Raw genomic sequence first — 22,474 nt, 5'->3', positions numbered from 1 at the left:
TCAGGGGTTTCTGTATCTCCTCAGCTGAACAGTAGTATTATATTACTGTACCTTGAGCTGTCCAGATAGTTCCTCAGCTGAACAGTAGTAGTATATTACTGTACCTTGAGCTGTTCAGATAGTTCCTCAGCTGAACAGTAGTATTATATTACTGTACCTTGAGCTGTCCAGATAGTTCCTCAGCTGAACAGTAGTAGTATATTACTGTACCTTGAGCTGTTCAGATAGTTCCTCAGCTGAACAGTAGTATTATATTACTGTACCTTGAGCTGTCCAGATAGTTCCTCAGAGTCTTTGAAGATCAACCCGTTCTCCTCGTGTTTCACCAGCTCATGTAGACTACAGAGGAGAATATAACAGAGTTAACAGAGAGACTGACAACACAGGAGAATATAACAGGGTTAACAGAGAGACTGACAACACAGGATAATATAACAGAGAGACTGACAACACAGGAGAATATAACAGAGAGGCTGACAACACAGGATAATATAACAGGGTTAACAGAGAGACTGACAACACAGGAGAATATAACAGGGTTAACAGAGAGACTGACAACACAGGATAATATAACAGAGAGACTGACAACACAGGATAATATAACAGAGAGGCTGACAACACAGGATAATATAACAGGGTTAACAGAGAGACTGACAACACAGGAGAATATAACAGAGTTAACAGAGAGACTGACAACACAGGAGAATATAACAGAGAGACTGACAACACAGGAGAATATAACAGAAAGACTGACAACACAGGAGAATATAACAGGGTTAACAGAGAGACTGACAACACAGGAGAATATAACAGGGTTAACAGAGAGACTGACAACACAGGAGAATATAACAGAGTTAACAGAGAGACTGACAACACAGGAGAATATAACAGAGAGACTGACAACACAGGAGAATATAACAGAAAGACTGACAACACAGGAGAATATAACAGGGTTAACAGAGAGACTGACAACACAGGAGAATATAACAGAGAGACTGACAACACAGGAGAATATAACAGAGTTAACAGAGAGACTGACAACACAGGAGAATATAACAGAGAGACTGACAACACAGGAGAATATAACAGAGAGACTGACAACACAGGAGAATATAACAGAAAGACTGACAACACAGGAGAATATAACAGGGTTAACAGAGAGACTGACAACACAGGAGAATATAACAGAAAGACTGACAACACAGGAGAATATAACAGAGAGACTGACAACACAGGAGAATATAACAGAGTTAACAGAGAGACTGACAACACAGGAGAATATAACAGAGTTAACAGAGAGACTGACAACACAGGAGAATATAACAGAGTTAACAGAGAGACTGACAACACAGGAGAATATAACAGAGAGACTGACAACACAGGAGAATATAACAGAGAGACTGACAACACAGGAGAATATAACAGAGTTAACAGAGAGACTGAGAACACAGGAGAATATAACAGAGAGACTGACAACACAGGAGAATATAACAGAGAGACTGACAACACAGGAGAATATAACAGAGAGACTGACAACACAGGAGAATATAACAGAGTTAACAGAGAGACTGACAACACAGGAGAATATAACAGAGAGACTGACAACACAGGAGAATATAACAGAGTTAACAGAGAGACTGACAACACAGGAGAATATAACAGAGAGACTGACAACACAGGAGAATATAACAGGGTTAACAGAGAGACTGACAACACAGGAGAATATAACAGAGAGACTGACAACACAGGAGAATATAACAGAGTTAACAGAGAGACTGACAACACAGGAGAATATAACAGAGTTAACAGAGACTGACAACACAGGAGAATATAACAGAGAGACTGACAACACAGGAGAATATAACAGAGTTAACAGAGACTGACAACACAGGAGAATATAACAGAGAGACTGACAACACAGGAGAATATAACAGAGTTAACAGAGAGACTGACAACACAGGAGAATATAACAGAGAGACTGACAACACAGGAGAATATAACAGAGAGACTGACAACACAGGAGAATATAACAGAGAGACTGACAACACAGGAGAATATAACAGAGTTAACAGAGAGACTGACAACACAGGAGAATATAACAGAGAGACTGACAACACAGGAGAATATAACAGAGTTAACAGAGAGACTGACAACACAGGAGAATATAACAGAGAGACTGACAACACAGGAGAATATAACAGAGTTAACAGAGAGACTGACAACACAGGAGAATATAACAGAGTTAACAGAGAGACTGACAACACAGGAGAATATAACAGAGAGACTGACAACACAGGAGAATATAACAGAGAGACTGACAACACAGGAGAATATAACAGAGTTAACAGAGAGACTGAGAACACAGGAGAATATAACAGAGAGACTGACAACACAGGAGAATATAACAGAGAGACTGACAACACAGGAGAATATAACAGAGAGACTGACAACACAGGAGAATATAACAGAGTTAACAGAGAGACTGACAACACAGGAGAATATAACAGAGTTAACAGAGACTGACAACACAGGAGAATATAACAGAGAGACTGACAACACAGGAGAATATAACAGAGTTAACAGAGACTGACAACACAGGAGAATATAACAGAGAGACTGACAACACAGGAGAATATAACAGAGTTAACAGAGAGACTGACAACACAGGAGAATATAACAGAGAGACTGACAACACAGGAGAATATAACAGGGTTAACAGAGAGACTGACAACACAGGAGAATATAACAGAGAGACTGACAACACAGGAGAATATAACAGAGTTAACAGAGAGACTGACAACACAGGAGAATATAACAGAGAGACTGACAACACAGGAGAATATAACAGAGTTAACAGAGAGACTGACAACACAGGAGAATATAACAGAGTTAACAGAGACTGACAACACAGGAGAATATAACAGAGTTAACAGAGAGACTGACAACACAGGAGAATATAACAGGGTTAACAACACAGGAGAATATAACAGAGAGACTGACAACACAGGAGAATATAACAGGGTTAGATCCACATTAAACACAGCACAGGAAACTCAGTCCAAAACAAATCAGCACATAGCCTCTCTGCATGGGGGTAAAAGGTGACTGTTGACCCAGGGTTTAGAGTATTCCCTCAGCAGTAGAAGGTGACCCAGGGTTTAGAGTATTCCCTCAGCAGTAGAAGGTGACCCAGGGTTTAGAGTATTCCCTCAGCAGTAGAAGGTGACCCAGGGTTTAGAGTATTCCCTCAGCAGTAGAAGGCGACCCAGGGTTTAGAGTATTCCCTCAGCAGTAGAAGGTGACCCAGGGTTTAGAGTATTCCCTCAGCAGTAGAAGGTGACCCAGGGTTTAGAGTACTCCCTCAGCAGTAGAAGGTGACCAGGGTTTAGAGTTTTCCCTCAGCAGTAGAAGGTGACCCAGGGTTTAGAGTATTCCCTCAGCAGTAGAAGGTGACCCAGGGTTTAGAGTTTTCCCTCAGCAGTAGAAGGTGACCCAGGGTTTAGAGTATTCCCTCAGCAGTAGAAGGTGACTGTTGACCCAGGGTTTAGAGTATTCCCTCAGCAGTAGAAGGTGACCCAGGGTTTAGAGTATTCCCTCAGCAGTAGAAGGTGACCCAGGGTTTAGAGTATTCCCTCAGCAGTAGAAGGTGACCCAGGGTTTAGAGTATTCCCTCAGCAGTAGAAGGCGACCCAGGGTTTAGAGTATTCCCTCAGCAGTAGAAGGTGACCCAGGGTTTAGAGTATTCCCTCAGCAGTAGAAGGTGACCCAGGGTTTAGAGTACTCCCTCAGCAGTAGAAGGTGACCAGGGTTTAGAGTTTTCCCTCAGCAGTAGAAGGTGACCCAGGGTTTAGAGTATTCCCTCAGCAGTAGAAGGTGACCCAGGGTTTAGAGTTTTCCCTCAGCAGTAGAAGGTGACCCAGGGTTTAGAGTATTCCCTCAGCAGTAGAAGGTGACTGTTGACCCAGGGTTTAGAGTATTCCCTCAGCAGTAGAAGGTGACCCAGGGTTTAGAGTTTTCCCTCAGCAGTAGAAGGTGACCCAGGGTTTAGAGTTTTCCCTCAGCAGTAGAAGGTGACCCAGGGTTTAGAGTATTCCCTCAGCAGTAGAAGGTGACCCAGGGTTTAGAGTATTCCCTCAGCAGTAGAAGGTGACTGTTGACCCAGTGTTTAGAGTTTTCCCTCAGCAGTAGAAGGTGACCCAGGGTTTAGAGTATTCCCTCAGCAGTAGAAGGTGACTGTTGACCCAGGGTTTAGAGTATTCCCTCAGCAGTAGAAGGTGACCCAGGGTTTAGAGTTTTCCCTCAGCAGTAGAAGGTGACCCAGGGTTTAGAGTATTCCCTCAGCAGGAGAAGGTGACTGTTGACCCAGGGTTTAGAGTATTCCCTCAGCAGTAGAAGGTGACCCAGGGTTTAGAGTATTCCCTCAGCAGTAGAAGGTGACCCAGGGTTTAGAGTTTTCCCTCAGCAGTAGAAGGTGACCCAGGGTTTAGAGTATTCCCTCAGCAGTAGAAGGTGACCCAGGGTTTAGAGTTTTCCCTCAGCAGTAGAAGGTGACTGTTGACCCAGGGTTTAGAGTATTCCCTCAGCAGTAGAAGGTGACCCAGGGTTTAGAGTATTCCCTCAGCAGTAGAAGGTGACCCAGGGTTTAGAGTATTCCCTCAGGAGTAGAAGGTGACCCAGGGTTTAGAGTATTCCCTCAGCAGTAGAAGGTGACCCAGGATTTAGAGTACTCCCTCAGCAGTAGAAGGTGACTGTTGACCCAGGGTTTAGAGTATTCCCTCAGCAGTAGAAGGTGACTGTTGACCCAGGGTTTAGAGTATTCCCTCAGCAGTAGAAGGTGACCCAGGGTTTAGAGTATTCCCTCAGTAGTAGAAGGTGACTGTTGACCCAGGGTTTAGAGTATTCCCTCAGCAGTAGAAGGTGACTGTTGACCCAGGGTTTAGAGTATTCCCTCAGCAGTAGAAGGTGACCCAGGGTTTAGAGTATTCCCTCAGCAGTAGAAGGTGACCCAGGGTTTAGAGTATTCCCTCAGCAGTAGAAGGTGACCCAGGGTTTAGAGTTTTCCCTCAGCAGTAGAAGGTGACCCAGGGTTTAGAGTTTTCCCTCAGCAGTAGAAGGTGACCCAGGGTTTAGAGTATTCCCTCAGCAGTAGAAGGTGACCCAGGGTTTAGAGTTTTCCCTCAGCAGTAGAAGGTGACCCAGGGTTTAGAGTATTCCCTCAGCAGTAGAAGGTGACTGTTGACCCAGGGTTTAGAGTATTCCCTCAGCAGTAGAAGGTGACCCAGGGTTTAGAGTATTCCCTCAGCAGTAGAAGGTGACCCAGGGTTTAGAGTATTCCCTCAGCAGTAGAAGGTGACCCAGGGTTTAGAGTTTTCCCTCAGCAGTAGAAGGTGACCCAGGGTTTAGAGTATTCCCTCAGCAGTAGAAGGTGACAGCACAGACAGTGTGTGTGGGCATGGTGTCAGAAGGTGCCTGTTAAAGAGTCCTGTCTCACCAGTAGAAGTGGACTGTTAAAGAGTCCTGTCTCACCAGTAGAAGGTGCCTGTTAAAGAGTCCTGTCTCACCAGTAGAAGTGGACTGTTAAAGAGTCCTGTCTCACCAGTAGAAGTGGACTGTTAAAGAGTCCTGTCTCACCAGTAGAAGTGGACTGTTAAAGAGTCCTGTCTCACCAGTAGAAGTGGACTGTTAAAGAGTCCTGTCTCACCAGTAGAAGGTGCCTGTTAAAGAGTCCTGTCTCACCAGTAGAAGTGGACTGTTAAAGAGTCCTGTCTCACCAGTAGAAGTGGACTGTTAAAGAGTCCTGTCTCACCAGTAGAAGTGGACTATTAAAGAGTCCTGTCTCACCAGTAGAAGTGGACTGTTAAAGAGTCCTGTCTCACCAGTAGAAGTGGACTGTTAAAGAGTCCTGTCTCACCAGTAGAAGTGGACTGTTAAAGAGTCCTGTCTCACCAGTAGAAGTGGATGGCACAGACAGGCAGACAGCAGCCAAACATGTCCACCACCTTCATAGGCAGGTCCAGACCACTGGACGACTTATGGAGACAAACACCCAGATCTGCTGAGCCTGGGACAGGGAGAACATACAGAACATCAGTACACACACACACACACACACACACACACACACACACACACACACACACACACACACACACCTGCTGAGCCTGGGACAGGGAGACCACACTAACCTAGCAGAACAGGGTAGTCCTCTGTCTCCAGCCATGGAGTACAGACCTGCTGAGCCTGGGACAGGGAGAACACACTAACCTAGCAGAACAGGGTAGTCCTCTGTCTCCATGGAGTACAGACCTGCTGAGCCTGGGACAGGGAGAACACACTAACCTAGCAGAACAGGGTAGTCCTCTGTCTCCATGGAGTACAGACCTGCTGAGCCTGGGACAGGGAGAACACACTAACCTAGCAGAACAGGGTAGTCCTCTGTCTCCATGGAGTACAGACCTGCTGAGCCTGGGACAGGAGAACACACTAACCTAGCAGAACAGGGTAGTCCTCTGTCTCCATGGAGTACAGACCTGCTGAGCCTGGGACAGGAGAACACACTAACCTAGCAGAACAGGGTAGTCCTCTGTCTCCATGGAGTACAGACCTGCTGAGCCTGGGACAGGGAGAACACACTAACCTAGCAGAACAGGGTAGTCCTCTGTCTCCATGGAGTACAGACCTGCTGAGCCTGGGACAGGGAGAACACACTAACCTAGCAGAACAGGGTAGTCCTCTGTCTCCATGGAGTACAGACCTGCTGAGCCTGGGACAGGGAGAACACACTAACCTAGCAGAACAGGGTAGTCCTCTGTCTCCATGGAGTACAGACCTGCTGAGCCTGGGACAGGAGAACACACTAACCTAGCAGAACAGGGTAGTCCTCTGTCTCCATGGAGTACAGACCTGCTGAGCCTGGGACAGGAGAACACACTAACCTAGCAGAACAGGGTAGTCCTCTGTCTCCATGGAGTACAGACCTGCTGAGCCTGGTCCTCTGCCTCCAGCCATGGGGTACAGACCTGCTGAGCCTGGGACAGGAGACCACTAACCTAGCAGAACAGGGTAGTCCTCTGTCTCCAGCCATGGAGTACAGACCTGCTGAGCCTGGGACAGGGAGAACACACTAACCTAGCAGAACAGGGTAGTCCTCTGTCTCCATGGAGTACAGACCTGCTGAGCCTGGGACAGGGAGAACACACTAACCTAGCAGAACAGGGTAGTCCTCTGTCTCCATGGAGTACAGACCTGCTGAGCCTGGGACAGGGAGGACACACTAACCTAGCAGAACAGGGTAGTCCTCTGCCTCCAGCCATGGAGTACAGACCTGCTGAGCCTGGGACAGGGAGAACACACTCACCTAGCAGAACAGGGTAGTCCTCTGCCTCCAGCCATGGAGTACAGACCTGCTGAGCCTGGGACAGGGAGAACACACTAACCTAGCAGAACAGGGTAGTCCTCTGTCTCCATGGAGTACAGACCTGCTGAGCCTGGGACAGGGAGACCACACTAACCTAGCAGAACAGGGTAGTCCTCTGTCTCCATGGAGTACAGACCTGCTGAGCCTGGGACAGGGAGACCACACTAACCTAGCAGAACAGGGTAGTCCTCTGTCTCCATGGAGTACAGACCTGCTGAGCCTGGGACAGGGAGACCACACTAACCTAGCAGAACAGGGTAGTCCTCTGCCTCCAGCCATGGGGTACAGACCTGCTGAGCCTGGGACAGGGAGACCACACTAACCTAGCAGAACAGGGTAGTCCTCTGTCTCCAGCCATGGAGTACAGACCTGCTGAGCCTGGGACAGGGAGAACACACTAACCTAGCAGAACAGGGTAGTCCTCTGCCTCCATGTAGTACAGACCTGCTGAGCCTGGGACAGGGAGAACACACTAACCTAGCAGAACAGGGTAGTCCTCTGTCTCCATGGAGTACAGACCTGCTGAGCCTGGGACAGGGAGGACACACTAACCTAGCAGAACAGGGTAGTCCTCTGTCTCCAGCCATGGAGTACAGACCTGCTGAGCCTGGGACAGGGAGACCACACTAACCTAGCAGAACAGGGTAGTCCTCTGTCTCCATGGAGTACAGACCTGCTGAGCCTGGGACAGGGAGACCACACTAACCTAGCAGAACAGGGTAGTCCTCTGTCTCCAGCCATGGAGTACAAACCTGCTGAGCCTGGGACAGGGAGAACACACTAACCTAGCAGAACAGGGTAGTCCTCTGCCTCCAGCCATGGAGTACAGATCTTCACGTGCTCAAAGCTCAGGGTGTCGATCAGCTTCCTGTAGTGGTCCTTCTGAGGACCCTTACCTGGTCTCACACACACAGGGAATTGAAACAACACGTTTCTAGGGTTAACAGTATAGGACCGACAACCAAGGTTTTTCTCAGTTGGTTTAATCTAGCAACAACAGGTTAGTTGATAATGTCATTGTTTTGTGAGGATTCTCAATCGAATCACATTTATTCCTAAGGCCCCTTTTTACATCAGCATTTGACAAAAAAACGCTGCGTTTACACAGGCAGCTCAATTCTGATATTTTGCCCAATTATTGGACAAAAGACTTGATCTGATTGGTCAAAAGACTTGATCTGATTGGTCAAAAGAGATCTGATTGGTCAAAAGACCTAATCAGACGCAGCATGTCAAAGTGCTTTAGCCTAGTGGTTAGAGGGTAGAGGAGGCAGGTAGCCTAGTGGTTAGAGTGTAGAGGTGGAGGGTATACTGGAGACCATAAAGACCTGCAGTACACTGTCTACACTATAGTTACCTGGACCATAAAGACCTGCAGTACACTGTCAACACTATAGTTACCTGGACCATAAAGACCTGCAGTACACTGTCTACACTATAGTTACCTGGACCATAAAGACCTGCAGTACACTGTCTACACTATAGTTACCTGGACCATAAAGACCTGCAGTACACTGTCTACACTATAGTTACCTGGACCATAAAGACCTGCAGTACACTGTCTACACTATAGTTACCTGGACCATAAAGACATGCAGTACACTGTCTACACTATAGTTACCTGGACCATAAAGACCTACAGCAGTACACTGTCTACACTATAGTTACCTGGACCATAAAGACCTGCAGTACACTGTCAACACTATAGTTACCTGGACCATAAAGACCTGCAGTACACTGTCAACACTATAGTTACCTGGACCATAAAGACCTGCAGTACACTGTCTACACTATAGTTACCTGGACCATAAAGACCTGCAGTACACTGTCTACACTATAGTTACCTGGACCATAAAGACCTGCAGTACACTGTCTACACTATAGTTACCTGGACCATAAAGACCTGCAGTACACTGTCAACACTAGTTACCTGGACCACACAGACCTGCAGTACACTGTCAACACTAGTTACCTGGACCATAAAGACCTGCAGTAAACTGTCAACACTATAGTTACCTGGACCACACAGACCTGCAGTACACTGTCAACACTATAGTTACCTGGACCACACAGACCTGCAGTACACTGTCTACACTATAGTTACCTGGACCATAAAGACCTGCAGTACACTGTCAACACTATAGTGACCTGGACCATAAAGACCTGCAGTACACTGTCTACACTATAGGTACCTGTGATGACACAGACCTGCAGTACACTGTCTACACTATAGTTACCTGGACCATAAAGACCTGCAGTACACTGTCAACACTATAGTTACCTGGACCATAAAGACCTGCAGTACACTGTCAACACTATAGTTACCTGGACCATAAAGACCTGCAGTACACTGTCAACACTATAGTTACCTGTGATGACACAGACCTGCAGTACACTGTCTACACTATAGTTACCTGGACCATAAAGACCTGCAGTTCACTGTCTACACTATAGTTACCTGGACCATAAAGACCTGCAGTACACTGTCAACACTATAGTTACCTGGACCATAAAGACCTGCAGTACACTGTCAACACTATAGTTACCTGGACCATAAAGACCTGCAGTACACTGTCAACACTATAGTTACCTGGACCATAAAGACCTGCAGTATACTGTCAACACTATAGTTACCTGGACCATAAAGACCTGCAGTACACTGTCTACACTATAGTTACCTGGACCATAAAGACCTGCAGTACACTGTCAACACTATAGTTACCTGTGATGACACAGACCTGCAGCACACTGTCAACACTATAGTTACCTGGACCATAAAGACCTGCAGTACACCGTCAACACTATAGTTACCTGGACCATAAAGACCTGCAGTACACTGTCAACACTATAGTTACCTGGACCATAAAGACCTGCAGTACACTGTCAACACTATAGTTACCTGTGGTGACACAGACCTGCAGCATTACACTGTCAACACTATAGTTACCTGTGATGACACAGACCTGCAGCATTACACTGTCAACACTATAGTTACCTGGACCATAAAGACCTGCAGCATTACACTGTCAACACTATAGTTACCTGTGATGCCACAGACCTGCAGCATTACACTGTCAACACTATAGTTACCTGTGGTGACACAGACCTGCAGCATTACACTGTCAACACTATAGTTACCTGTGATGACACAGACCTGCAGCATTACACTGTCAACACTATAGTTACCTGGACCATAAAGACCTGCAGCATTACACTGTCAACACTATAGTTACCTGTGATGACACAGACCTGCAGCATTACACTGTCAACACTATAGTTACCTGGACCATAAAGACCTGCAGCATTACACTGTCAACACTATAGTTACCTGTGATGACACAGACCTGCAGCATTACACTGTCAACACTATAGTTACCTGTGATGACACAGACCTGCAGCATTACACTGTCAACACTATAGTTACCTGTGGTGACACAGACCTGCAGCATTACACTGTCAACACTATAGTTACCTGTGATGACACAGACCTGCAGCATTACACTGTCAACACTATAGTTACCTGGACCATAAAGACCTGCAGCATTACACTGTCAACACTATAGTTACCTGTGATGACACAGACCAGCGAGGGAAGAGAGGCTCCTGCTTTCACAAACCCCTCGTAGTCTGGTAGAGAAAACACACAAGGTTAATACAAGGGCTTGTATCCCAAACAGCACCCTACTCCCCATGTAGTGCACTACCTTTTTACCAGAGCCCCATGGGCCCTAAGAGGACACCACTGAGAGGTCTCTTTCCTTTCTCTCTTAGAATCACTGATTAGACGTGATTGATTCTAATGAAGAATGACTAGACAGGTGAATTAGAATCACTGATTAGACATGATTGATTCTAATGAAGAATGACTAGACAGGTGAATTAGAATCACTGATTAGACATTGATTGATTCTAATGAAGAATGACTAGACAGGTGAATTAGAATCACTGATTAGACATGATTGATTCTAATGAAGAATGACTAGACAGGTGAATTAGAATCACTGATTAGACGTGATTGATTCTAATGAAGAATGACTAGACAGGTGAATTCCAGTGCTCCACCACATGGCTTTCATCTGTCAAGTCTTTTCTAATCAGATGACTTCAAAGAAGGAAGCAAGGAAAGATGGATGGGAGGGAGGGAGGGAGATTGGGTGGAAGGGAGGGAGGGAGGATGGGTGAATGGGTGGATGGGAAAAAGGATGGATGGGTGGGAGGAAGGATGGGAAGAAGGATGGATGGATGGAAGGAAGGAAGGAAGGATGGAAGGAAGGAAGGATGGGAAGAAGGATGGATGGGAGGAAGGATGGATGGATGGGAAGAAGGATGGATGGATGGGAGGAAGGATGGATGGGAGGAAGGATGGATGGGTGGGAGGAAGACTGGATGAGAGGAAGGATGGATGGATGGATGGAAGGAAGGAAGGAAGGAAGGAAGGAAGGAAGGAAGGAAGGAAGGAAGGAAGGAAGGAAGGAAGGAAGGAAGGAAGGATGGGAAGAAGGATGGATGGGAGGAAGAATGGATGGATGGGAAGAAGGATGGATGGATGGATGGATGGGAGGAAGACTGGATGAGAGGAAGGATGGATGGATGGAAGGAAGGAAGGAAGGAAGGAAGGATGGATGGATGGATGGAAGGAAGGAAGGAAGGAAGGAAGGAAGGAAGGAAGGAAGGAAGGAAGGAAGGAAGGAAGGAAGGAAGAAGGATGGATGGGAGGAAGGATGGATGGGAAGAAGGATGGATGGATGGATGGGAGGATGGATGGATGGGAGGAAGGATGGATGGATGGGAGGAAGGATGGATGGATGGGAGGATAGATGGGAGGAAGGATGGATGGATGGGAGGAAGGATGGATGGATGGGAGGAAGGATGGATGGATGGATGGATGGATGGATGGATGGAAGGAAGGAAGGAAGGAAGGATGGATGGGACAAAGGATGGATGGGAGGAAGGATGGATGGATGGGAGGGAGGATGGATGGGAGGGAGGAAGGATGGATGGGAGGAAGGATGGATGGGAGGATGGATGGATGGGAGGATGGATGGATGGGAGGATGGATGGATGGGAGGATAGATGGGAGGAAGGATAGATGGATGGGAGGAAGGATGAATGGATGGGAGGAAGGATGGATGGATGGGAGGAAGGATGGATGGATGGAAGGAAGGATGGATGGATGGAAGGAAGGAAGGAAGGAAGGAAGGAAGGAAGGAAGGAAGGAAGGAAGGATGGATGGATGGATGGATGGATGGATGGATGGGAGGGAGGATGGATGGATGGGAGGAAGGATGGATGGATGGGAGGAAGGATGGATGGATGGAAGGAAGGAAGGAAGGAAGGAAGGAAGGAAGGAAGGAAGGAAGGAAGGAAGGAAGGATGGATGGGACAAAGGATGGATGGGAGGAAGGATGGATGGATGGGAGGGAGGGAGGATGGATGGGAGGGAGGATAGATGGGAGGGAGGAAGGATGGATGGGAGGAAGGATGGATGGGAGGAAGGATGGATGGGAGGGAGGATAGATGGATGGATGGGAGGAAGGATGGATGGGAGGAAGGATAGATGGGAGGAAGGATGGATGGGAGGAAGGATGGATGGATGGGAGGAAGGATGGATGGATGGGAGGAAGGATGGATGGGAGGGAGGATAGATGGATGGGAGGAAGGATGGATGGGAGGAAGGATGGATGGGAGGAAGGATGGATGGATGGATGGGAGGAAGGATGGATGGATGGGAGGGAGGATAGATGGGAGGAAGGAAGGATGGATGGGTGGATGGAGGGTTGGAAGACTGGATGAGAGGAAGGATGGATGGATGGATGGATGGATGGGAGGAAGGATGGATGGATGGGAGGAAGGATGGATGGGAGGATGGATGGATGGGAGGAAGGATGGATGGGAGGAAGGAAGGAAGGATGGATGGGAGGATGGAAGGAAGGATGGATGGGAGGGAGGGAGGGAGGGAGGATGGATGGGAGGGAGGAAGGATGGGAGGATGGATGGATGGATGGAGGAAGGGTGGATGGGAGGGAGGATGGATGGATGGATGGGAGGATGGATGGATGGATGGGAGGAAGGATGGATGGGAGGGAGGATAGATGGGAGGAAGGATGGATGGGTGGGAGGAAGGATGGCTGGATGGGAGGGAGGGAGGGAGGGATGGGAGGGAGGAAGGATGGATGGGAGGGAGGGTGGATGGGAGGAAGGATGGATGGGTGGGAGGAAGGATGGCTGGATGGGAGGAAGGGAGGGAGGGAGGGAGGATGGATGGGAGGGAGGAAGGATGGATGGGAGGGAGGGTGGATGGGAGGATGGATGGATGGATGGATGGGAGGATGGGAGGAAGGATGGATGGGAGGGAGGATAGATGGGAGGAAGGATGGATGGGAGGAAGGATAGATGGGAGGAAGGATGGATGGGTGGGAGGAAGGATGGCTGGATGGGAGGGAGGGAGGGAGGGAGGGAGGGAGGGAGGGAGGGAGGGAGGGAGGGAGGGAGGATGGATGGGAAGAAGGATGGATGGATGGGAAGAAGGATGGATGGATGGATGGATGGGAGGAAGGATGGATGGGAGGAAGGATGGATGGATGGGAGGAAGGATGGATGGGAGGATAGATGGGAGGAAGGATGGATGGATGGGAGGAAGGATGGATGGATGGGAGGAAGGATGGATGGATGGGAGGAAGGATGGATGAATGGAAGGAAGGAAGGAAGGAAGGATGGATGATGGATGGGACAAAGGATGGATGGGAGGAAGGATGGATGGATAGGAGGGAGGATGGATGGGAGGGAGGATAGATGGGAGGAAGGATGGATGGGAGGAAGGATGGATGGGAGGAAGGATGGATGGGAGGAAGGATGGATGGGAGGAAGGATAGATGGGAGGAAGGATAGATGGGAGGAAGGATGGATGGGAGGAAGGATGGATGGATGGGAGGAAGGATGGATGGATGGGAGGAAGGATGGATGGGAGGGAGGATAGATGGATGGGAGGAAGGATGGATGGGAGGAAGGATGGATGGATGGATGGGAGGAAGGATGGATGGGAGGGAGGATAGATGGGAGGAAGGAAGGATGGATGGGTGGATGGAGGGTTGGAAGACTGGATGAGAGGAAGGATGGATGGATGGATGGATGGGAGGAAGGATGGATGGGAGGAAGGATGGATGGGAGGATGGATGGATGGGAGGAAGGATGGATGGGAGGAAGGATGGATGGGAGGAAGGAAGGAAGGATGGATGGGAGGATGGAAGGATGGATGGGAGGAGGGAGGGAGGAGGATGGATGGGAGGGAGGAAGGATGGGAGGATGGATGGATGGATGGAGGAAGGGTGGATGGGAGGGAGGATGGATGGGTGGGAGGAAGGATGGCTGGATGGGAGGGAGGAGGGAGGGAGGGATGGGAGGGAGGAAGGATGGATGGGAGGGAGGGTGGATGGGAGGAAGGATGATTGGGTGGGAGGAAGGATGGCTGGATGGGAGGGAGGGAGGGAGGGAGGGAGGGAGGGAGGGAGGATGGATGGGAGGGAGGAAGGATGGATGGGAGGGAGGGTGGATGGGAGGATGGATGGATGGATGGATGGGAGGATGGGAGGAAGGATGGATGGGAGGGAGGATAGATGGGAGGAAGGATGGATGGGAGGAAGGATGGATGGGAGGAAGGATGGATGGGTGGGAGGAAGGATGGCTGGATGGGAGGGAGGGAGGGAGGGAGGGAGGATGGGGAAGGATGGAGGATGGGAAGAAGGATGGATGGATGGATGGATGGGAGGAAGGATGGATGGGAGGAAGGATGGATGGATGGGAGGAAGGATGGATGGGAGGAAGGATGGATGGGAGGAAGGATGGATGGATGGGAGGAAGGATGGATGGATGGGAGGAAGGGTGGATGGGAGGATGGATGGATGGATGGATGGGAGGATGGGAGGAAGGATGGATGGGAGGAGGGAGGATAGATGGGAGGAAGGATGGATGGGAGGAAGGATGGATGGGTGGGAGGAAGGATGGCTGGATGGGAGGAAGGATGGCTGGATGGGAGGAAGGGAGGGAGGGAGGGAGGGAGGATGGATGGGAAGAAGGATGGATGGATGGGAAGAAGGATGGATGGATGGATGGGAGGAAGGATGGATGGGAGGAAGGATGGATGGATGGGAGGAAGGATGGATGGGAGGATAGATGGGAGGAAGGATGGATGGATGGGAGGAAGGATGGATGGATGGGAGGAAGGATGGATGGATGGAAGGAAGGAAGGAAGGATGGATGGGACAAAGGATGGATGGGAGGAAGGATGGATGGATGGGAGGAAGGATGGATGGGAGGGAGGATAGATGGGAGGAAGGATGGATGGGAGGGAGGAAGGATGGATGGGAAGAAGGATGGATGGATGGGAAGAAGGATGGATGGATGGATGGATGGGAGGAAGGATGGATGGGAGGAAGGATGGATGGATGGGAGGAAGGATGGATGGGAGGATAGATGGGAGGAAGGATGGATGGATGGGAGGAAGGATGGATGGATGGGAGGAAGGAAGGAAGGAAGGAAGGAAGGAAGGAAGGAAGGAAGGAAGGAAGGAAGGAAGGATGGATGGGACAAAGGATGGATGGGAGGAAGGATGGATGGATGGGAGGAAGGATGGATGGGAGGGAGGATAGATGGGAGGAAGGATAGATGGGAGGGAGGAAGGATGGATGGGAGGAAGGAAGGATGGATGGGAGGAAGGATTGGATGGGAGGATGGATGGATGGGAGGATAGATGGGAGGAAGGATAGATGGATGGGAGGAAGGATGAATGGATGGGAGGAAGGATGGATGGATGGGAGGAAGGATGGATGGATGGGAGGAAGGAAGGAAGGAAGGAAGGAAGGAAGGATGGATGGATGGATGGATGGGACAAAGGATGGATGGGAGGAAGGATGGATGGATGGGAGGGAGGATGGATGGATGGGAGGAAGGATGGATGGATGGGAGGAAGGATGGATGGATGGAAGGAAGGAAGGAAGGAAGGAAGGATGGATGGATGGATGGATGGATGGGACAAAGGATGGATGGGAGGAAGGATGGATGGATGGGAGGGAGGATGGATGGGAGGGAGGATAGATGGGAGGGAGGAAGGATGGATGGGAGGAAGGATGGATGGGAGGAAGGATGGATGGGAGGGAGGATAGATGGATGGATGGGAGGGATGGGGAGGAAGGATAGATGGGAGGAAGGATAGATGGGAGGAAGGATGGATGGGAGGAAGGATGGATGGATGGGAGGAAGGATGGATGGATGGGAGGAAGGATGGATGGGAGGGAGGATAGATGGATGGGAGGAAGGATGGATGGGAGGAAGGATGGATGGGAGGAAGGATGGATGGATGGATGGATGGGAGGAAGGATGGATGGGAGGGAGGAAGGATGGATGGGTGGATGGAGGGTTGGAAGACTGGATGAGAGGAAGGATGGATGGATGGATGGGAGGAAGGATGGATGGATGGGAGGAAGGATGGATGGGAGGATGGATGGATGGGAGGAAGGATGGATGGGAGGAAGGATGGATGGGAGGAAGGAAGGAAGGATGGATGGGAGGATGGAAGGAAGGATGGATGGGAGGGAGGGAGGGAGGGAGGATGGATGGAAGGGAGGAAGGATGGGAGGATGGATGGATGGATGGAGGAAGGGTGGATGGGAGGGAGGATGGATGGATGGATGGGAGGATGGATGGATGGATGGGAGGAAGGATAGATGGGAGGAAGGATGGATGGGAGGAAGGATGGATGGGTGGGAGGAAGGATGGCTGGATGGGAGGGAGGGAGGGAGGGAGGGATGGGAGGGAGGAAGGATGGATGGGAGGGAGGGTGGATGGGAGGAAGGATGGATGGGTGGGAGCAAGGATGGCTGGATGGGAGGGAGGGAGGGAGGGAGGGAGGGAGGGAGGGAGGGAGGGAGGGAGGGAGGGAGGGAGGGAGGGAGGGAGGATGGATGGATGGGAGGGAGGGAGGATGGATGGGAGGGAGGGTGGATGGGAGGATGGATGGATGGATGGATGGGAGGATGGGAGGAAGGATGGATGGGAGGGAGGATAGATGGGAGGAAGGATGGATGGGAGGAAGGATGGATGGGTGGGAGGAAGGATGGCTGGATGGGAGGAAGGGAGGGAGGGAGGGAGGGAGGGAGGGAGGGAGGATGGATGGGAAGAAGGATGGATGGGAGGGAGGATGGATAGATGGGAGGGAGGGAGGGAGGATGGATGGGAGGGAGGATGGATACATGGGAGGGAGGGAGGATGGATGGGAGGATGGATGGATGGGAGGATAGATGGGAGGGAGGGAGGATGGATGGGAGGGAGGATGCTCTTTAAAATGGGGCCCAACTGCAGATGGTAATGATTACCTTCCAGAGCCTTCAGCAGAATGGAGAAGTCCTCATCCTCTGTTGAACACAGACAGCGGAAACAGTGAGACACCCTAACAAGTGTTTACACCTGACAGCTGTGTGTACTTACGTTGTACACGTGTCAACTAAACACATTAAATACAATCCTGGCTCTAACACAGGAAACCTCTAGTCTGATCCCCATCCTGACCTGACTCCTAACAGAATGTAATCCCCATTCTGACCTGACTCCTAACAGAATGTAATCCCCATCCTGACCTGACTCCTAACAGAATATAATCTGGCTCTAGTCTGATCCCCATCCTGACCTGACTCCTAACAGAATGTAATCCCCATTCTGACCTGACTCCTAACAGAATGTAATCTGGCTCTAGTCTGATCCCCATCCTGACCTGACTCCTAACAGAATGTAATCTGGCTCTAGTCTGATCCCCATCCTGACCTGACTCCTAACAGAATGTAATCCCCATCCTGACCTGACTCCTAACAGAATGTAATCTGGCTCTAGTCTGATCCCCATTCTGACCTGACTCCTAACAGAATGTAAACTCGCGCGATCAGGATGTTTGGACGAGGCTAGAACTGCTCTCGAGGTAAGAAAAACAATTTAGATTGGGCTAAAAATCCAGAAAAACGTCCCATTTAAACTGAATAAAATGCAGAGTCTCCTGCTGCTTACGAAATGGCACCCTATTCCCTAATGTAGTGCACAACTTTTGACCAGAGCCCTATGGAGAATAGGGTGCCATTTGGGACTCAAACTGTGCCTATGGGGTACTGACCGGTCCAGCTGGTGCTGCTGATCAGTAGGGCAGGTCGACCTGAGGTCAAAGTCACAGAAAGGTCACTGGGGTCACGACATGTAAACGCTGTTCTCTCTGTCTCATCACCAGGTCGCTCACCACTGTAACAGACACAGGGGTTATAACATGCCTATGATCGTGTAATATATATTTTTACGATAGTTCTTTATCTCTCCAATATAAACAGAAACACAGTGATTATAAACATGTGTTATGTCATGTCTGTTAAATGTATTTGATAGAGTAATGACATTATAATAACTGTTCCTTATACTGTTAAAAGGCAAAGAAAGCAGCCCAAGACCGGCAACGTTGGATAACTGTTGTACAGACCCTGTGTTCCTCCAGAGCCAAGAGGATAACTATAGTACAGGCCCTGTGTTCCTCCAGAACCAAGAGGATAACTGTAGTACAGGCCCTGTGTTCCTCCAGAACCAAGAGGATAACTGTAGTACAGGCCCTGTGTTCCTCCAGAACCAAGAGGATAACTATAGTACAGGCCCTGTGTTCCTCCAGAACCAAGAGGATAACTATAGTACAGGCCCTGTGTTCCTCCAGAACCAAGAGGATAACTATAGTACAGGCCCTGTGTTCCTCCAGAACCAAGAGGATAACTATAGTACAGGCCCTGTGTTCCTCCAGAACCAAGAGGATAACTATAGTACAGGCCCTGTGTTCCTCCAGAACCAAGAGGATAACTATAGTACAGGCCCTGTGTTCCTCCAGAACCAAGAGGATAACTATAGTACAGGCCCTGTGTTCCTCCAGAACCAAGAGGATAACTATAGTACAGGCCCTGTGTTCCTCCAGAACCAAGAGGATAACTATAGTACAGGCCCTGTGTTCCTCCAGAACCAAGAGGATAACTATAGTACAGGCCCTGTGTTCCTCCAGAACCAAGAGGATAACTATAGTACAGGCCCTGTGTTCCTCCAGGAACCAAGAGGATAACTGTAGTACAGGCCCTGTGTTCCTCCAGAACCAAGAGGATAACTATAGTACAGGCCCTGTGTTCCTCCAGGAACCAAGAGGATAACTGTAGTACAGGCCCTGTGTTCCTCCAGAACCAAGAGGATAACTGTAGTACAGGCCCTGTGTTCCTCCAGAACCAAGAGGATAACTGTCGTGAGGGATAGTCTTGGCCAGCCTCATCAACAGACTATACTGGACTCACCAGACCCGGAACTGAGGAATAGTCTTGGCCAGCCTCATGAACAGCTGGTGTTTTAGGTCTACTGAAGTCTCCTTGAAGATAGCAGGTGGCTTGTCATACAATGTGGTCGCCCTATAGGAAGAGAATAAGACAGGTGGCTTGTCATACAATGTGGTCGCCCAATAGGAGGAGGATAAGACAGGTGGCTTGTCATGTGGTCGCCCTATAGGAGGAGGATAAGACAGGTGGCTTGTCATGTGGTCGCCCTATAGGAGGAGGATAAGACAGGTGGCTTGTCATGTGGTCGCCCTATAGGAGGAGAATAAGACAGGTGGCTTGTCATACAATGTGGTCGCCCAATAGGAGGAGGATAAGACAGGTGGCTTGTCATACAATGTGGTCGCCCTATAGGAGGAGGATAAGACAGGTGGCTTGTCATACAATGTGGTCGCCCAATAGGGATTAGGGGTTAGTCATGACCAAGGGTTTAGTCAAGGCCAAGGGGTTAGTCATGATGGCCAAGGGGTTAGTCATGATGACCAAGGGATTAGTCATGATGACCAAGGGATTAGTCATGATGACCAAGGGATTAGTCATGATGACCAAGGGATTAGTCATGATGACCAAGGGATTAGTCATGACCAAGGGATTAGTCATGATGACCAAGGGGTTAGTCATGACCAAGGGATTAGTCATGACCAAGGGGTTAGTCATGGCCAAGGGATTAGTCATGATGGCCAAGGGATTAGTCACGATGACCAAGGGATTAGTCATGATGACCAAGGGATTAGTCATGACCAAGGGATTAGTCATGACCAAGGGGTTAGTCATGACCAAGGGTTTAGTTAAGGCCAAGGGGTTAGTCATGACCAAGGGGTAAATCAAGGCCAAGGGGTAAATCAAGGCCAAGGGGTTAGTCAAGGCCAAGGGGTAAATCAAGGCCAAGGGGTTAGTCATGGCCAAGGGGTAAATCAAGGCCAAGGGGTTAGTCAAGGCCAAGGGGTAAATCAAGGCCAAGGGTTTAGTTAAGGCCAAGTCCGTCTGTCTGTACGTCTGTCTGTCTCTCCGTCCGTCTATCTGTGTCTGTCTGTACGTCTGTCTGTCTCTCCGTCCGTCTATCTGTGTCTGTCTGTATGTCCGTCCGTCGTCTGTACGTCTATCTGTGTCTGTCTGTACGTCTGTCTGTCTCTCCGTCCGTCTATCTGTGTCTGTCTGTACGTCTGTCTGTCTCTGTCTGTCTCTCCGTCCGTCTATCTGTGTCTGTCTGTCTCTCCGTCCGTCTATCTGTGTCTGTCTGTATGTCCGTCCGTCGTCTGTATGTCCGTCCGTCGTCTGTATGTCTGTCTGTATGTCCGTCCGTCGTCTGTATGTCCGTCCGTCGTCTGTATGTCTGTCTGTATGTATGTCCGTCCGTCGTCTGTACGTCTATCTATCTACGGATGGATTGATTGACAGACGGATGTTGAAAGTAAAACAATCCTTACCTGATGTTCCAGTTGTTCTGGAGGTCTTCCTTCATAGCGTTGGTGACACAAAGGTTATGGCTGGAGAGTCGCCCAAACAACTGCTCATACCTGCCAGAGACAGGAACATGGGTCCTATTCATTAATGCACACCGTAGCTAAACAGTCTGCAACAATTTATTGGGACAAATTCCGGTAGGTCCCTCCCTGATCTGCCCGTTTAGTTCCCACTGAAGAAGACCATGTTCATGCAAGGCTGTAGATACATTCAGAAAGTATTCAGACCCCTTGACTTTTTCCACATTTGTTACAGAGATGGTTGTCCTTCTGGAAGGGTGTCCCATTTCCACAGAGGAACTCTAGACTCTGTCAGAGTGACCATCGGGTTCTTGGTCACCTCGATGACCAGGGCCCATCTCCACAGAGGAACTCTAGAGCTCTGTCAGAGTGACCATCGGGTTCTTGGTCACCTCGATGACCAGGGCCCGTCTCCACAGAGGAACTCTAGAGCTCTGTCAGAGTGACCATCGGGTTCTTGGTCACCTCAATGACCAGGGCCCGTCTCCACAGAGGAACTCTAGAGCTCTGTCAGAGTGACCATCGGGTTCTTGGTCACCTCGATGACCAGGGCCCGTCTCCACAGAGGAACTCTAGAGCTCTGTCAGAGTGACCATCGGGTTCTTGGTCACCTCGATGACCAGGGCCCGTCTCCACAGAGGAACTCTAGAGCTCTGTCAGAGTGACCATCGGGTTCTTGGTCACCTCGATGACCAGGGCCCGTCTCCACAGAGGTCAGCTCTCAGAGTGACCATCGGGTTCTTGGTCACCTGTGACCAGGGCCTGTCTCCACAGAGGAACTCTAGAGCTCTGTCAGAGTGACCATCGGGTTCTTGGTCACCTCGATGACCAGGGCCCGTCTCCACAGAGGAACTCTAGAGCTCTGTCAGAGTGACCATCGGGTTCTTGGTCACCTCGATGACCAGGGCCCGTCTCCACAGAGGAACTCTAGAGCTCTGTCAGAGTGACCATCGGGTTCTTGGTCACCTCGATGACCAGGGCCCTTCTCCCCTGATTGCTCAGTTTGGCCGGGTGTCCAGCTCTAGGAAGAGTTTTGGTTGTTCCAAACATCTTCCACTAAGAATGATGGAGGCCACTGTGGTCTCGGGAACCTTCAATGCTGCAGACATGGTTCCCTTCCCCAGATCTGTGCCTCGACACAATCCTGTCTCAGAGCTCTACGGACATGCTCTGACATGCACTGTCAACTG

At 49.6% G+C, this 22,474-nt stretch overlaps 1 protein-coding gene across 4 annotated transcripts in view; it reads right to left on the bottom strand.

Annotated features, from left to right (window-relative positions):
- Window positions 1-22,474, bottom strand: part of LOC135564855 (chitobiosyldiphosphodolichol beta-mannosyltransferase-like) — a 29,913-nt gene that overhangs the window by 1,098 nt on the left and 6,341 nt on the right. Inside the window, exons 5-12 of one of the 4 annotated variants that reach the window (XM_065010922.1) lie at window positions 21,228-21,317; window positions 19,765-19,875; window positions 18,570-18,691; window positions 17,785-17,823; window positions 10,985-11,044; window positions 8,203-8,313; window positions 5,947-6,061; window positions 264-339 (exon numbers count right to left, since the gene is read on the bottom strand). In XM_065010922.1, the coding sequence (XP_064866994.1) occupies window positions 264-339; window positions 5,947-6,061; window positions 8,203-8,313; window positions 10,985-11,044; window positions 17,785-17,823; window positions 18,570-18,691; window positions 19,765-19,875; window positions 21,228-21,317 (724 nt within the window). Of the gene's footprint in view, window positions 1-263; window positions 340-5,911; window positions 6,062-8,202; window positions 8,314-10,984; window positions 11,045-17,784; window positions 17,824-18,569; window positions 18,692-19,764; window positions 19,876-21,227; window positions 21,318-22,474 lie in introns of those variants that run through there. The other 3 variants (XM_065010925.1, XM_065010923.1, XM_065010924.1) reach the window with 3 other exon arrangements.

This window comes from Oncorhynchus nerka, linkage group LG26, assembly GCF_034236695.1.
Source record: "Oncorhynchus nerka isolate Pitt River linkage group LG26, Oner_Uvic_2.0, whole genome shotgun sequence".
Classification (NCBI taxonomy): domain Eukaryota; kingdom Metazoa; phylum Chordata; class Actinopteri; order Salmoniformes; family Salmonidae; genus Oncorhynchus; species Oncorhynchus nerka.
This window is presented reverse-complemented; position numbering and strand designations above follow the sequence as displayed.